The following is a 17197-nucleotide window of genomic DNA, read 5'->3' on the forward strand; positions in this document are numbered from 1 at the left end:
GGCCCTAGAGCACAGGCTCAGTAGTTGTAGCGCATGGGCTTAGTTCCTCCACGGCATGTGGGATCTTCCCGGACCAGGGATCAAACCCGTGTTCCCTGCATTGGCAGGTGGATTCTTAACCACTGCACCACCAGGGAAGTCCCTATATGTCTTTATATTTGAAATTTTTTACAATAAAAAGTTTTTAAAGAGGGGAGTTGAATTGACTGGACTCACCTTCTCATTTGTCAAACTGCGTGTCTAGTCTGGTGGGGCTGCTCTAACAGAATGCTGTATACAGGGTGACTTATCATGAATGGCTGAGATATACTGCCCATGGTTCTGAAGGCTGGAAGTCCCAGATCAGGGGCCAGCAGGGTCGGGTTCTAGTGACGCCTCCTCCTGGTTCATGGCTGGCCATCCTCTCCCTGTGTCCTCATGTGGCAGAAGGGGTGAGGGAGCTCTCTGGACCCTCTTTTATAAGGACATTAATCCCATCCATGGGGCCTCCGGCCTCACAATCTAAGCACCTCCCAAAGCCCACCTTCCAGTGCTATCACCCTGGGCATTAGGGTTTCAATATATGAGTGTGGGGTGGACACAAACATTCAGGCCACGGCAGGGGGTCGGGGGAGGGGCAGCTAAGGCCCAGTCCAGCCACAGGGCTCTGGGCAGGAGCCCCCTTACCTGGGGCAGGCCCTGTGGAGTCCAGGACTCTGGAAGGAAATTGCTTTTGGCTCCACATTCATCTCGGTGACACCAGTGACCCTCAGGGCAAGACATGTGTTTGTCTCTGTGACTAAAGGGAGGCGGAGCGCGGGTAGAAGGGCCTGCTGTGCTGTTTGTTGGTCAAGTGAGTCCTGGGACCAAGGCAGAGGTCAGGTCACAGCTCTTTGGAAACCGGCTCCTCGCAGCAGCACGGGCAGCAGGGTGACAAGGCGAGGGCCAGTCACCCTGCGTGCAGGGCAGCGCTGGACACTTTCATCCCGGTTTACCCCTTTTAAAGCGCCGGGGTTGGGAGACCACCCCACTCCTTAACCCGCTCAGCAGAGTCCGCTCCAAGTTCGCAATTAAGAACTATGGAATCCCTGACAGCCCCGCCCCTTCTGGGGTCTGAACAGGCGCTATTGCATCTTCCCATCCCGAGGGCTACGCAAGCAGGACCTGGGTTACCCCCTCGCCCTGGCTTGGTGTTTTCTCTCGCCTTCCTTACTCTGAGAAAGTCCCGTCCCTGTGGCTAAAGGATTGTTAAGTCCCCGGGGTCCTTCACCTCCTCTACCCCTTGTCCCGGCCGCGAGACAGCCTGGCAGGTCGGCCCTGAGGGCGGGTCCTCGCCCCAAAGGCAGCGGCTGGCGCGGCCCTGGGGGACCTGCGTGCATCCCGCCCCACGGTCTCCCAAATCCTGGGGCCACACCCGCCTTTCCACAGCCGAGGCCACGCTGCCAGCGTGGTGGTGTCCCCGACTGCCCCAACCTCCGACAGGCCGACCAGCGACCCCCTATGGCCTGCGGAGCGGCTGGGCTCCAGGTCGTGACGACTGTTGTCCTCCGCGGCCTCAGCAGCCCAAGGGGCGTGGACGCGGGCGGGGCCGGCAGCGGCGCTTAAAGAAGCTGCGCCCGGGGAGGCCGGCCTCGCAGCGACCCGAGCGATGGACATGGCCCGGGACTGCGCCGGAGCCCTCCTCAGGCTAGTGCCCCGCGGGCGTGCGCCCCCGCCACCCTCGGGGGCCTTCGTTTCCCCGCCCCCTCCCGGCTCCCTGCGTCACCGGCGCCTCTTGTCCCCGCATCCCCCTAACCCCCTTCGTCCCCCTGCGCCCCGGTCCTCCTGCGCCCCGGCGCCCCTTGTCCTTGTGCGCCCCGCTCTCCCTGCGCTCCCCCAACCCCGCGGCCCCTGCGCCCAGGCGCCCAGCCGGAGGACGCGCGCGATTCCTTCCCGCCTCCGGCCGGCCGCCAGCACCAGGTGTGGCTCCCGAGGTGCGCGGGCGTCCGCGGAACAGGTGACCGTGGTGAGTGCGGAGCGGCTGTATTTCTAGCCGCGACCGCCGCGGCTGCAAACGGGGCCCCGTCCCGGGAGGCCTGGGCGCACGCGCGGCCAGGCTTCTCGGGGTCTCGGACCGTGGTGGGAGCTGGGACGAGACGAGGTGCGTTGGTGGGGACGCTGGGCGCCCTCGAGGCGGCCAGCTGACCCCTCAGGGCCGCGCGGGCTCCGGCTCCGAGCGTGGTGGGCTTACCGGGGTGCGCCCGGGCCTGGACGCTCCCTCGCCGTGCTGGCTGAGCCCCCAGGTTTGTAAGGAGGAGTTTGGGGGGAAGTGGTGACACTTTGGGGGGCGGAGAGGGGTAGACGGGCCCGCGGACGCCTGCCACCTCCTCTTCCGGTCCATGCGCCCGTGACCCAGGCCCTGCATCACTTTTTTTCTTGGGTTCATCTTCACACCCAGGAAACCCAAACCAATCCTTGTCTGTAAAATCCTAAAGATATTTGGTGACAGTAACTTTAAAGACTTGGGGGAGGGATCCTGCTTCTCTGAACATCTCCTTAAGTTCTTTAAAATGCAGGTTTTCCGAGGTGACTGGGGTGGAGGGATGGGGTGGGTGAGAGAGAGGGGAATGTGATCTGTAAGCTTCTGAACCTGGGTCCTTAAAGGGGGATCTGTGCCAGGCCCAAGGTTAGAGAGAGCCGCCAAGATGGAAGGGGGCGCTGTCTGCTGCTTGGGCTTTCTCTTTAAAAACAGGAGCCCAGAAAGGAAAGGTGAGAAACAGACGTTTTCATGCATTTTCACTGATGTGGTTTAGGCCTAAGGGGAAGACCCTTGGTTTCTTCCTCTACCTCCAGCTTCACTCGCCCACCAGTCCCACTCCCAAGGGTAGCAACTGCTGACAGTTTGTAGTGCATCCTCCAAACTTTTCTCCCATGGACCTCTGCTAGGTCCTCCCAGCACTGCGTGGGCCAAGTTGCAAGGACTGTGAGGGGGCCCTAAGCCCTGGCTGGTGTGACCTGCAGGGGGAGGAGACGAGGCCTGAAGAATTAAGGCTGCCCCTGCCTCTGTACCTGACCCTACAACACAATTCCAAACCCAATACGTCTCTGTGTGAGGTGGAAGCAACTTGCTTCTGAAATGTTGGCAGATGAGCACATGGGGAAGGACTGATCTGCTTGGACAGACCTGAGTGCAGGGTTCTGGGAGCTAGGGACCACATGTGGGGACTCACCGTCATTGGGTTCCTGCTTGAGAACTGAGCTGCTCTAATTCTTGGGACCCCACCTGCTTCTGCACCATCTGTAACACTTGCTAAAAGAAAAACTTTTGTCTTCTGCCTTCTTTAAAGCCGAGTCCAGGCTGCAGACACAGCAGCTGCAGCCCGAGGTCTCCTGGCTCAGCTCTGGACAACCAGGGTGTCCACAGGGTGTGTGTTGCCACAGATGAAGCCTGCTCTGACTTTGTGTTCTGGCTTTGATAACATTCACACTGACCCTGAGGTTGTTACAGAGCTGATCTCCTTAACACTTTGTGCAAAGTAGCTGCTATTTAGTACCTCTTTCCTTGAACAGGGAACACTAGGTTTTGAAAAGCTGCCCTTTCAGTGCAAATTTGACCAGTCTTGTTAGTGATGCAAGCAAGGAATTGACTTTTCTACAAGTCGATCTCCCAGGTTACTGATGCTTACTCCTTTGTGGTCTAAACTCTTATTTTAATAATATTCAAAGTGTTCAAAGACTTCACAGTCATGTATTGGATATGCTTTCTAGCCAAGCATTTTGCTGGGTGGGTCAAGGCACAGCCAGGAGCTGCCACAGTCCCCCCATGGGGCTCCCAATGAGGCCTACATGTCCCATGTGTTGCTTGTCATGAGCTGGGCCCGCTGGGGAGCAGGAAGCCTCGCAGGGGCCAACACTCCTCTGCTTCCTGCTGCAGTGAGACCCCACCACCCCCAAGACTGTCCCTCAGCCACTGTCCCTGCAGCTCTCGGAGGCCCCGCCAAGCCTGATGGATGCTTTCCAAGGCCTGCCCCTTCTCTGCATTCCCATGGCTGGGGTCACACTTCCCTTCCCTCCACTGTCCTTGTCACCCGGCTTTGGGCACAGAGCTCTGTCTGAGCTTTATCTCTTCACGTGGGCCCTACTTGTCCACCTGATGGCCTGTTCCCGGGCCTGCTTTTCTCCCCCAGCACTTTCAGAACAAACATCAGTGTAGGCCATCAGGGTGGCCTAGAAAGACACCTCCTTCTGACCTGTGGGCCAGCTTTGTTCCACTGCAGTGGGGTTCATGTCCACTGTCAGCCTGTGCCTGTTGCTTTACTTCCCACTCTACGAGTTGACGTGTCCTCACTCCCCCCAGGAAGAATACAGAGACTTCCCTGTTCCTTCACTTCTGGGAGATACACACCCTCACAATTTTCCAGAATGTTCTATGAAGTGACTTTTCTTATCGTCTTGATTTCCCCAAACAGTCTATTTCCTTGAAGAGCTTGTTTCCTTGTTTGTTTTTTTTTTTTCTGTGTACTGAGCTATTTCCCTTCCTGTTTTGTGTGATTGCCTGCACGTTCCCAGGGATTAGAGGGTGGCCAACATGAGGGGTTGCCAAAAGCTGGATTCTAAGTCTTCTTAGTACTCCTGTGACAACTTCAATGTAGTACAGCATTCAGGGGGAATAGCAACACATTTTCAGCCTTGGTCTAGTGGCCAGTGACATAAATGTTCCCATTAAGAGGACAAGAATTGAGCTGGATTAATACGTTGCTTTGTTCTTGTACCTGGTTGTCCCTGCTGTTCCTCTCGCTGGAGCAGAGTAAGCATGTGTAGTATTTGTTAAGCAGGTTTAGTGTACCTAAGATATCATTTAACCCCTTTTTACATCATCTATAAGATAGTCTTGATTATATATAATTCAGCACATCAAATCACTCATCCTGTTCCTTGGAAAGAATGGCTCACGCCTGCAGGGCCTTTTTATGTGGCTCCTAAGCCTTTTCTCCAACAGTGACCCAGTTCTCTGTTGGGAAACATATGGCGTAAGAACAGCAATAACTGGACGTCCTTCTTTATTGAGGTCTGCTATCTCAGGGCAGCGAGGAGGAAAGGCCCCGGGAGTGACTGCCAGCACTTAATCTGGTCAGAAGTTAAAAGACAGTGAGGGCTTTGTGGTGGGCGGAGCTAGGTCAGTGGATCACCTGGGGGCTCACAAAGGTGGCGATGAGGAGATACAGACCACGACTAACTGGGTCAGAGCTCTTCAGCCCAGGGCGTGCCACTGACCCCCACCCCCCAGGGCCTGGGTCCAGGTTCCAAGACGTGAACTTTGTCCTCCCACCCTCCCACTTCTCTGGTTGGCCCTAGCTGTCTTTTACTCGGGGACAGAGGAATGACTCCCTGCTCTGGGGGGAGGGAGGCTCTTGCTGGCAGGCCCCAGTCTCCCGCACCAGAGGAGGGTTTCACCAGTGGGCAACCTACCCGCCCCGACTCCACACCCTGAGCCTCCCTGGTACTCAGCTGAGATGCTCGCCTTTGGCCTGGTCAGGCAGTGTGCAGGTACCTTTCTCTCCTCCTCACCGCGAGCTCAAGTTTCCGATGATGCTATGAGAACAGAGGTTGAGAACAGAGCCAGGTCCCAGCTGTGAAGCATTGTGTGGATAATCCTTGCTGCTGCCTTGTCCACCGGGTTGCCGGGGAGGGCTCTGAGCACCAGCCCAGCAGAACGTGGGCCCCTGGTTGTCATGTTGTGTAATGAGGAGCCTGTGTAACTCCCTGGAACTGGGGCAGAGGTCTGGAGGCCATGTGCCAGGTCCTCCGCTGGGTCGGTTCAGCCCTGGACTCCCTCTCTGGGCCGCTCTAATTCTGGTGGGAGAGCCATGTGGGGACCACTGGCCAGGCATAGTCCCCTTGCAGCTGCCAAGCTGGCCACAGGCTGGGTGGTGACCCTGGAGAGGAGCTGTGGCCGTCCTCCCAGTCCGCAGCTCTTCTTCACTGGCTCTGACCAATGTTTACTGCTTGGGACTTGAAGTTCAGAAAGATTCCTTATTAACTGGGTGACCCTGAGAAACCACTCTGAGCCTCAGTTTTCTCACCTGAGAAATGGGGTAATGCTTTCCTTGTCAGGTGATGAAATAGTTAATACATTTAAAAAGCCAGCACAGGGCTTCCCTGGTGGCACAGTGGTTAAGAATCCACCTGCCAATACAGGGGACACGGGTTTGAGCCCTGGTCCGGGAAGATCCCACATGCTGTGGAGCAGCTAAGCCCGTGCGCCACAACTACTGAAGCCCACACACCTAGAGACCGTGCTCCATAACAAGAGAAGCCACAGCAATGAAAAGCCCGTGCACTGCAATGAAGAGGAGCCCCTGCTCGCCGCAACTAGAGAAAGCCCATGCGCAGCAACGAAGACGCAATGCAGCCAAACATAAAAATAAATAAATAAATTTATAAAAATCCAGCACGTTGCTGGCTGTGGCAGGTGTTCGGATGCCTGCAGTAGCGAGGCACAAGCCTGATGCCGGCTAAATATGCGTCACACCAAATTCTTGCTGACAATCTAGGTAAAGGGGTTGTGACACCAATTCTAGCATGTAAGGATGGGGGAGGGGCTTCCCACACAGCACCAAGCATTTCTCAGTCGCTGGCAGGTTGTTCAGGGAAGGCAGATTCTTTACCACTGGGCCACCAGGGAAGTCCCTGAACTCAGTTCTGACACCATCTACCCAGAGATGGCATCAGATTCCACAGGGTGAGGGCTCAGCCCCACAAGACTGCACCCCGCCCACCCCCCGCATTTCAGATGCCAGTCCCAAGTCCAGGTTGTCACCTTTGTCCATAAGGAAAGTCCAGTCTAGTTGGTGAAATAAAGCATAGATAGATAAATGACTGTGTGATATATATATATATGCATATGTATATAGATGCAGGTGTGTGTATATATAGTATATATATGCAGGTGGCCAACACTGGCAAACAGGGCAGGTATTCCTAGAATTTTAACCTTCGTAAGAGTTACTCTAGACAAACTGCTATAAGTGTCAGAAAGCAGTCATGTCCTCACTTTGTATCTTCTTCAAGGTTGTCCCCCAAAATAAAGCCCTTTGTTTCATCTCCTGATTGTCACTGAACAAGGATTTGTCCAAATAGTCACCACCTATTTGAGTGCTGTTCGGGGTTGGGGGACAGTGCCGTGACAGGTCCTAGGCCCTCGGAGTCTGAGGAGATTGAGTGTCCAACATTTATCACAGTGGCCAGCACAAAGCAGGACCTGGGACATTGCTGATTTCTGTTTATATTGTGAATAATTTCTCTACAGATACCTTCCTGATATAAAAACATCCACTGTCCAGGGTGGAGCTCCTCCCTCAGTGCCAGACTGGTCACCACAGAGACTGAAAACCCCCTTCCAGCCCCACCAGCAAGGCGCATCTAGTCCCCTCCAGAGTTATTTAGTCAACTTCTTGCATGTGGGTTTAAGAGCACCCATGGTGTCAAAGGTGGTTCTGCATTTCTTTGATTGTTGTCAAATTTTCACCTCTTCACTGATATGCAGGCTTTTCTTATTCCTTCTTAGCCTGTGGCATCTAGATCACCTTTCTGAGGCAGAGACCAGGTGCCTGGTCTAAATCCCAGCTCTGACCTGTGGGGCTGCTCTCTGGTCTGAGTTTCTTCACCTGTAAATTGAGAAAACTCGGTCTTTTGAGGATTGAGTTAATACATATAAAGCAAAATATGTGTATGTTAAAAAAAAACTACTAAAGTTACTACTTATCAGGTGTTTTTCATTTATCCTTCACTTTATTACTTTTTAGTATTTGCTAGGTAACAAAACTTTAATAATCAAAGGTTGGGGATTTTTTTCTCAGAAAATTGTCTTGATTTGGTTTTGGTATGTTGTTTTCTTTTCCTATGTTAGTTCCTTTTTTGTGGTGAATTGTTAAATTAATTCTTTGATAAATGTGGAACTCACTCCAAAGCGCCACATGACATACAGTCTGAAGTGGTTGGTTTTCCAGCCGCAGTGATTACAGGGTTCTGCTGTCCCTCATTTATCCTAATTTCAAACAATTAGTTTATTGCTATAGTGAACACTATCTGGCTTTTAAATTTCTGGCTTTGTCTTATTGTGCAAATGTGTAACTATTTGTGTGTGTGCCTAATTCTTTAACTCTGTTCAGTTACTACATGGCCTGGAGAAATCATTTTCTTAGATTTTTCAGCTCTAAAACCCATGTTCACAGAACAAAATTGTTATTTCTCTTTTGATAACCTTACCTTTCCTTCTCACACAGTTACTGCAAGGGCTTTGAACGTTCTGGTAAAAATGGGTGTAACGATGGTTGTATTTTTAAATTTTATGTATTTGTTTGTTCCTTGGATGTCAGGTACACAATTTTTAATCATCCCCAGCCATTGGCTTCCTTTCTTTTAGGTGCAAATATTAAGCTTGTCTTATTTCTGTGTACTTCAAACCTCTCTTTAAAAACTCTTCTTTAAAGTAACATCAATTTGTTTTTACTTTTCCCTCCATTTCTAGGCCCCTGACGTTTATGGGGTCGCAGACGAAGAAGGTGCTGCTCACACCCCTCAGGCATCCTGCTCGCCCCTTCCGGGTCTCCAACCATGACAGGAGCAGCCGCCGAGGGGTGACCGCCAGCAGCCTGCAGGAGCTCCTCACCAAGGTACCCCCACCAGCCCACATGGGTCCTGGGAACAAGCCAGTGAGAGACAGAGGGTCTGTGTGCTGGCCTCAGAGGGTCTGGGGGAGCCTTCTGACATTAAAGGGAATATTGCTGTGTCCCTCTCCCATAAAAGACTTAGGTACAGAGACGAAAACCTTCAAAGTAGCCATCAATTGATAATGTGGCGTTGGTTCTTTGACAGGGGGAATATAGGAGGCAGCAACTGTAGAAATCTGGTTTTGGTTATAAAGGCCAGGGACGAATTGTCCTTAACCTATAACAGCGTCCTCGATCGCCAGATAAGGAAGAATCATAGACTCTCATTGGAGACGAGAAATGAGAATCCAACACGCCGTCTCTGAAGCGACAGAGATGTGGGCTCTTTAAGTATCACAGATACAGGGTCATTCTTTTTATTTGTCCAAATAAAAAGGACATTTTAGAAACTGAATATTATTCACTGTAATCCCTTATCTCATGTCGTTGAAACCTCCGAAGAAGTTAGGTCCGTTTGATTTTTTAACTTCTTTTCCAAGCAAAGGCTGAGTCACAGACACCAGGTAAGGTACATCTTTACCATTTAAAACCCTCAAAATCGGCCAACACTTCTGGAACTATGACTTAGTTGATGCCATGGATTGGTCCAAACGGAGTCTCTCACTTCACCCCGTGATGCTGGTGTGTTCTGACCTAGACCCTGGATGCCCTGGTTATCACCAGCGGACTGGTCATGTTGGTGTTGGAGGAGGATGGCACCGTGGTGGACACGGAGGAGTTCTTCCAGACCCTGGGGGACAACACACACCTCATGGTCCTGGAGAAGGGACAGAAGTGGACACCGGTAAGCGTGTTGTCTGGGCAGCTTCTGGGAAGGCTTCTCACCTATGAAAGTGCGGTCTCCACTTTGGGGTTGACTGGCCCACTTTCCAAATACTTCCTTTGTGTTCACCTGATAACTGGATCTCCTACCCTCCAGGGATGCTTTCAACTATTTCTAGGAAACTTGACATCTTTATGAACCTGGACTATGTGATTTAGAGCCAGTAATTCTGCGGGTCAGGCTTTGGCCAGTGAGGGGCTACAGATCTGGTTAGAGTGTGTGGATATGACCTGTGACCACTCACTGCCTGTGACCTCAGGAGGTGGTGAGCTGACACAGCTGGTAAAATTAGGGAGGGGTGTGTAGGTGTAAACACAGTGATTTAGGCAAGCAAAGGGGTAGAATAAAGGGTTTTATTTCTGAGAAAACTATAGGTTATATATCTTGGAAAACACTCCCACCATAAAACACCTAAAAATGTAAAGCAAAATATTCAAACATCTTTTTATATGCCTAACTGACCTTCGAGAAAGGGAAATCCTCAGAATCTAACATTTTATGGAAACCAGGATCCAGAGAGGGAAGCAGGCAGGGAAGCTGGCGTCTCCCCTGTGGGCAGCCAGTGACCCCAGCTCTGCTGGATGCTGGGTGGACAGCTGCCCAGAGCTCTCTCCTGAGCACCTGGCCTCAAGCTGCCCCCCTGAGGCTTAGGGACTGCTGAGTCCCAAACCACGCAAGCTGGAATGTAGTTTACAGAGACCCGGCGAGGAAGCATCAGTGGACAGAGTTTATTCACTGATGCTCCTGACCCAGCTGGTCCCTCTCTCCAGCCCCCATGACCCACGTCCTCATCCCCAGAACCCAGGAACGTGTCACTTTACATGGCAAAGGGGATTTGGCATGGAGTGATGATCCTGGATTGCCTGGTGGGGCGGTGTCATCACAGGGTCCTTGTAAGGGGGACACAGGAGGGTCAGCAAGGGCGGAAGCAGAGAGAGCAGTGACGGGAAGACGGGCCGAGGGACAGAGGCGCCTCTGGAGCCGGGACGGCAGCCCCAGCAGGACAGCCTGCGGCTCACTCAGGACCTCCAACCCCCAGAACTGTCAGAGCATGAGTCTGTGTTGCTTTCAGCCACTCAGCTTGTGGCCATTGGTCCCAGCAGCCCCAGAAAACTAATTCAGGAGGGAAGGGTCTTTTCTGTTTGTTTTGCGAGTGAAATCCTCTTTTACTTAGTGGGGGAGTCGGTCGCCATGTGACAGGTTGAAGCCCCCGTGTGGTGGGTGCTGAGCTGGGGGTCAGGATGGTGACAGGAGGCTGTGGATGAGAGTGGCACCGATATGGTGGTTCTCGGGGTGGGAGGAGGCTTCTCTGTCTGGTAACAGCCTGGTTGACGTGAGTCTCATGCGGAGTCTTAGGCGTCTGGACCTCCTTCCTTCAGGGCTGGTAAGTCCTGCCCCACTTGTAGGGGTTTCTCAGTGAGGCTACTTGACTTGGCCAGAACTTCCAAGAAGTAGCCACCAGGGGTCTCCCTTCCTCAACCCAAAGCCTTGGAGCCTGTCCTGTGGGGAGCAGGTCCTCAGAGCATCTTCAGGGGGCTCCTGGGTCCAGATCATGGAAACCACACCCCCGTTAGGTCCCGAGTTTGGGGAGGCATCTCGATTTTGACTCAAGACCAAGGATGTTGGGGGAGTGAGATTAAAACTTTCATGAGTCAGAGAGGAGCTATGTCAGGGGCTCAGGTGGAACTCACCCCTTGATTCTGTAATCTTAATTTTTTTTTTTTTTTTTTTTTTTGGTATGCGGGCCTCTCACTGTTGTGGCCTCTCCCGTTGCGGAGCACAGGCTCCGGACGCGCAGGCCCAGCAGCCATGGCTCACGGGCCCAGTCGCTCCGCGGCATGTGGGATCCTCCCGGACCAGGGCACGAACCCGTGTCCCCTGCATCGGCAGGCGGACTCTCAACCACTGCGCCACCAGGGAAGCCCCTGTAATCTTAATTTTTACTAACGTTTTCTAAACGACAGACACACCCCCTCCAAGGCAGCAGGACCTCGGTGTGTTAGTCGATGGGCTGCAACCATCGTGTGTCAAGTGGGCGGGGGGTGGGGGTGGCGGGAAGAGAAGAGGGGCTCCAGCAAGAGGGTTTGGGTGCTTTTAGGGAAATTTATGGTTTAAATTCAAATTTAGTAGATTTTTGTCAGACAGTTTAACACTCACAGCCTCAACTACTCCCAACACCTAAGGTTCATGAAAGTTGTACCTCTAGTTGAATCCTGGACACTGCAGGACCATGTTGCTGCACACCCACCAGGACGTGTGCCTGGGACATGTACCTGGGATGTGTACCTGGGACATGTACCTGGGATGTGTACCTGGGACATATACCTGGGCTGTGTACCTGGGACAGCTTTGTTCTCTCTTGTTTCCTCTCAAAGCTTCTGTGGGAAGACTGTTTATAAACCTGGGATTTATAGAGGTCTCTGACCTTCTCTCCCAACCACAAGGGTCTCAGGTAGACCGAGAGTAGGTCCCACTAGTGTCCCCAAGAGACCAACCTTCCTCCAGGGCAGGAACTAGAAATCAGGGGAGCCCACGATTTATCACACGCCACCAGCCCTGGCTTAGCCGTGGATTCTGGCACTTTCCGTGGTGCCCGCTGGCCGTCAGGCGGGCTGTGGCGCAGTCATCAGCAGGCAGCCGCGTGGCCCTAGGTGACCAGGGTGAGTGCGTTTCCACCTCAAGTCACCGGCACAACTGTCCACTGACCCCTGGACCCTGAAGCTGAATCACACTCATCTCTGGTCACTGAACAGAGCAGCTTGGAGGAGGGCACTTTCTTATGGGTTTGGACCCCATGGCAACATAAGCACACTGATCTGCTGAAAACATTCCTCGAATAGTTAGCGGCTTAGTCACAGATTTTAAGCTGACAGGACAGCTGAAACCAGCCTAAAACCAGAGGCACAGGATTTGTTGGTCACAGCGGGGCCAGTGCTGCAGGCTTTCTTCCTCCACGGCTCTAGGGTCGTACCTACATCCCAGCCCACCAGCCTCCAAAGAGACAGGGGATTGCAAGAGTTACCTTCGACTTGTACAAGCTGAACCCCAAGGATGTCATCGGCTGCCTCAACGTGAAAGCCACTATGTATGAGATGTACTCGGTGTCCTACGACGTCCGGTGCCCAGGGCTCAAGGCCCTGCTGAGGTAACAGACTTGGGGACCAGAGAGTCTGGACATGGCAGGCAGCCCGTCCCCAGCCCCTTGAGCCCTGGCCTGACTCTCACTCGTGTTGTCATGAAAACTCTTACGCCACAGACTTACTCAGAAAACAAAAACTTGAGCCAAAATACATAGTTTTCTCCAAAGACCAATAAATACGAAATGGAAAGAAAACCTAAATAATAAATAGGAAGAAGAACCAAATTCCTTTTAAAAGCTAGAGCTGTGCATTTAAAAACCTTATTTCTCAGCAATGACAGCTAAAACCAGAGCCAAGGAGATTCTGACCTGGTTTGTGCAGATTAGCCCCCAAACCTGGATGAGGACTCGCACACGTAGTTCTGTGTTATGGAACTTGAAGCTGGTGGGCAGGAGGCGCTGGCCTTGCCCCTCTCCACGCACTGCCAGAGCACCCCTACCCCACAGGCCGGGCCTGGAGAAGGTGGGTCCCGATCTGTACCCCAAAACAGTTTGAACAAATTCTCTATGTGCACCAGGAACACTCCTGACACCCGGCCTGTGAGCCCTGCACCAGGGGTTCCCACCCAGCCTTGCTTCTGAGCAGCCAGCTGTGTGACCTTTAACAGGTTACTCAACTTCTCTGAGCCTCAGTTTCATCATCTTTAAAATGAGGAGTTTGCTTCCAAGTTCTCTGATCTCATAGGCCCTAAATACACCTGCTTCCAGCCCTCCGTTAATCCGTCACTGAGCCTCTGAAGAAGGGATTCGGGTTGGGGGGATGCAGGGAGAGGGTGACAGGAGCAGGAGGTCTTTGAAGTTCGCCTAAGAGGTGCCACGTGACACCTGATGCCTCCTGCACAGCTCCCCGGCCGGGCCTGCCTGTTTCTCTGGTGCGCTGGTCCCCTCCTTCCGCTGTCCCAGGACGGCTTCCCTGAGGGGAGCATGGGGCAGGGTAGTGCGGGCGGGGAACGAGGCTTTCCTCATTCTGGAAATGAGGCTGGTCCTTCTGACGGGGCTGCACGCCCGGTACATGGTCGTGTGGGCAGACAGTGGCTTCCTTTGGCCTCCTTTCCCACCCAGAGTCACCGAGGCCTGGTCCCAGACAACAGTTACTGTCCTGCTGCTGGAATCTGCACCGCCCCTCATTCCCCAGTGAGCTTCCTCTTTTTGCTGAGACAGGAGAGAACAGCTTGATTGCTTGATTTTTCAAGTGAGACGGGAGAGTTACAACAACTTAGATAAGTGTAAAGAAAGTGAACCCGCCTCAGCAAAATCTTTCCCGAGAGACGACCCAGCCTTATTGACACTGATTCTCACCATCTGGTGGATCTGAGGGTGGTGTGAGCAGCTGCATCTCCCACATATGAGGCTTTGCCGGCCAGGCCCCGCGGGGATGCCAGGAGTGGAGGTCCCCACCAGTGCGGCCGAGCCCCTGGTTCCTTGTGAAGGGACGGACCTTAAAATGCGTTGAATTCCTCAGCTTTGGACTTGGTAGAGAATAAGAATTTGAGTTAGAGCTCTTTTTTAGTCTGAAACAACACGAATGCCAGGTCAGCCTTGGGCTCAGATGCCCAGGGTCGAGTTGGGGTGTCCCGTCAGCCCTAAGCGAACTGGGTCACAGGGTCGCAACGGCAGGTGTGTGGAGTCCACTCCAGCCTGGGGTTCCTTTCACCCCGACTCAACTGAGTTTAGCCACAAGCTCCACAGCCCCGGCAAGGCCGCCCGGGTTAGCAAGCGGCCAAAGGAGGACAGAGCCTGTGCTGCCTGGGCCGCCCGCTCAGCATGTTCCAGTGACTTGGTGACAGGCCATATTCGGGAGAGGCCAGGGGACGAGTGGTCCCAGGCCAGTGGCAGGGGAGGTGCCGGAAACGCAGAGTCCTAGGTCCCACCCAGACCTCCGGAGCCGGCGCCCACATCTCAGCGATGAGGGGCTGTGCCCTGGGAGCTGGGACTGGAAAGTGCTGGGATGTGGGCTCTGTGGCCCTGAGCGCATGTGGGGGTGGGAGTGGGCACCCCCTGTCCTCTGCCCCACGGGCCCGGACCGCCGCTCCGCCCGACCGCCCCGTCTCTTGCAGGAGGCTGCTGTGGTTCCTGTCTCACACTGCCCAAGTGACCGGCCAGTGTCTCGTCCACACGGGCACCTACATGCTCCGAGTGCTGGCTGACACAGAGGAGCGGGCGGTGCCCGGCCCACGCCCTCGCCGGGTGATCATGAGTGGATAGGGGCACACAGTGCGGAATCTCCGCTGGCCTCAACCCCGCAGGTCCCTCTCCGGGGGACGCATCTGGAAGGCACTGTGTTCCCACCACTTGTCCCCTGCTCAGGAACGGGTGGGGATGGGGTGGGGGGACGGAGGCAGCACAAGGCCTGCGGCTCCACAATAAACCAGTCAAGAGAGTTGCTGTGATACCGCACTTCTTCCTCCTGTCTTCTTCATGTCAGAAAAGCACACAAAACTCACAGAAGCAAAACTCAGCCAGAGATGCATTGGTAACACGTGCAATCACTTTTAAGTCTGTCAGGAGACAGGAAGGTCAGATGTTACTGTGGGGTTTTATAGTGTCGGTCCTGAATGAGCCCAGTGACCCGAAAGCCTCTGGATCTGAATTTTTGGAGGTGATGAACTGCACTGGCAACCTTTCCTTAAAGTTGCTCCAAACCGCGGCCTGATGCAGGGCGGGCATGGCCGAGTCGGGCGGGACCCCAGGCCACGAGGGACGCGGGGCGAGCCCGGACCACACGGCTCGGGAGGGGGCAGCGCGGCTCCCGGGGTGGGGGGAAACGGGGCGCTGTTGCTAGACTAGGAGACCTGCAGGAGCCAGGTGCCATTCGGATCTGTGGTTTTCCTCCTAAGAAATGCTGCCACAGAGGACTGTCCCCTTCCTGGCTGACAGCCCAGGACAGTGGGAGACACCACAGCTTGTCCCAGAAGCACAGAACCGCCCACAGTCAGAGCCCTGGGCCCAGACTCGTGCTCCCCCGCCCCCACCCCCATCACAGCCCGGATCCCCTCAGACCCCTGCTACGCCGACCTGACTCCCATCCATTCCCTGCTTCACACGCCCAACAGCAGGGCTGGGAGCCCAGGACCGCAGGCAGGAGGGGCAGAAGTAAAGGAACTGCAGCCGCATTCCTCAGAGCACAGCCTCTTTTTCAAACAGAGCAAAATAAAAAAGGCATCTCAGGGCCCCCCTTCCCCTCCTTCTGGGGGAAATGCAGCGGGTGGGGAGGTTGGCAGAGGTGGGTGGTGCTGCCACCAGCTCTGTGGGCTCTGCTATGAGCGCTTCCCTTACAAGGAGCTCTGCTGGAAGCCCTTCCCAAGAGAGGGTGGAGGACGGAAATGGCTTTCCAGCACCTTCCGCTGGGCGGCTTCTGCCTCTCTCTGACTGAGGGCTGCATCACTTCCCAGGGATTTGGCCTCCTGGAGAGGGGCGGCCCGGCTTCCAAAAAAGGAATTTTCACTCAGTGCCCTGATGCCTTGACTCAGCCGTCTCTCTGACTCAGCACCCTTTCTGTACTGCGTCCAGGGGCTCCCTGGCCTGTTCTAAGGGGGATTAAGCAGGAGGAGAATGTGGAACGGACAGGTGTCTTGGAAGCGGGTTACATTCAGAAGGACGGCTTAGAGTCTGGGAGTTTCTGAACGAGCTCCTCCAACAACCTGCATCCACCCACCGGCCTCCTGTCTCCTGCTCCCACGTGATGAATAAATTGTGTGCAAAAAGAAAACTCTGGATGTTTCCTCTCTCCTTTCTGCCATCTTCCTCTCTGGGGATGCGCGTTCCTTTCTCCGATGATTGATGATTGTAGTTTCTACAAAAGAGCTGGATTGGGCTTCCCTGGTGGCGCAGTGGTTGAGAGTCCGCTTGCCGATGGAGGGAACGTGGGTTCGTGCCCCGGTCTGGGAAGATCCCACATGCCGCGGAGCAGCTGGGCCCGTGAGCCATGGCCGCTGAGCCTGCGCGTCTGGAGCCTGTGCTCCGCAACGGGAGAGGCCACAACAGTGAGAGGCCCGCGTACAGGAAAAAAAAAAAAAAAAAAAAGGAGCTAGATTTTGCTCTGGCAGTTTTTCAGTCAGTCTGCGGCAGGGACCTCGGGGCCTCGTCACCAGCAGGAGCCCAGTGCTTTCTCTGGGTGCTGCGCCCTCCCTTCTGTGCAGTGAGACCCGCAGATGGCCAGAGCTTCCGACCCGTACACCTGGGGGCTCCCCTCCCAGCCCACCACCCAGACCCTGGTGACGGCAGACAGAGCAGGGCTGGCCTCAGGGCTCCAGAGATGGAGAGGAAGCCAGGCACCACGTTGCCCTGAGCTGCGACTGGTAAAGGCATCCTTTTTCCCCTCCATGTCCTCAGGCCACATTTCCAGCATCCCCAGAACAGTCAAGGGCAGGGCCGGTGTCCCCAGCTGTCCAGCTGTCACCACCTGCTGTGGGATTCCTCAGGCCTGCTGAGGCCGGCCAGGCCTGTCCAGGAGGCAGATGGCCTCATAAAAATAGTCGGGGGCCTCAAGGTGCCACTTTTCCAGCTGTTGTGTTGAGCGGAAGCCAGATTTGCGGGGGCGGGGGC

General features: G+C 54.4%; 1 protein-coding gene across 4 annotated transcripts; it reads left to right on the forward strand.

The window, feature by feature from the left end:
• The first annotated feature begins 1311 nt into the window (after window positions 1-1311).
• Window positions 1312-15042, forward strand: CIDEA (cell death inducing DFFA like effector a). 4 transcript variants are annotated; one of them, XM_067014835.1, is made up of 5 exons: window positions 1312-1984; window positions 8489-8633; window positions 9328-9474; window positions 12477-12658; window positions 14710-15042. In XM_067014835.1, exons 2-5 carry the CDS (start codon window positions 8502-8504, stop codon window positions 14855-14857), a joined length of 609 nt encoding a protein of 202 aa, XP_066870936.1. In that variant the 5' UTR covers window positions 1312-1984; window positions 8489-8501; the 3' UTR covers window positions 14858-15042. The 4 variants fall into 4 exon arrangements, with proteins under 4 accessions (XP_066870936.1, XP_058896185.1, XP_058896186.1 ...); XM_059040202.2 differs by having other exon boundaries at window positions 1332-1665; XM_059040203.2 differs by lacking the exon at window positions 1312-1984 and adding an exon at window positions 2009-2261.
• Window positions 15043-17197: the final 2155 nt, after the last annotated feature.

The sequence above is a fragment of the Kogia breviceps genome, chromosome 15 (genome assembly GCF_026419965.1).
Source record: "Kogia breviceps isolate mKogBre1 chromosome 15, mKogBre1 haplotype 1, whole genome shotgun sequence".
NCBI classification, from domain to species: Eukaryota; Metazoa; Chordata; class Mammalia; order Artiodactyla; family Physeteridae; genus Kogia; species Kogia breviceps.

Coding starts and splice junctions, on each gene's coding strand:
- CIDEA (XM_059040202.2), top strand. CDS start 1,628: ATGGACATGGCCCGGGACTGCGCCGGAGCCCTCCTCAG. Junction 8,634..9,327: donor TGCAGGAGCTCCTCACCAAG/GTACCCCCACCA, acceptor GTTCTGACCTAG/ACCCTGGATGCCCTGGTTAT. Junction 9,475..12,476: donor AGGGACAGAAGTGGACACCG/GTAAGCGTGTTG, acceptor CCACGGCTCTAG/GGTCGTACCTACATCCCAGC.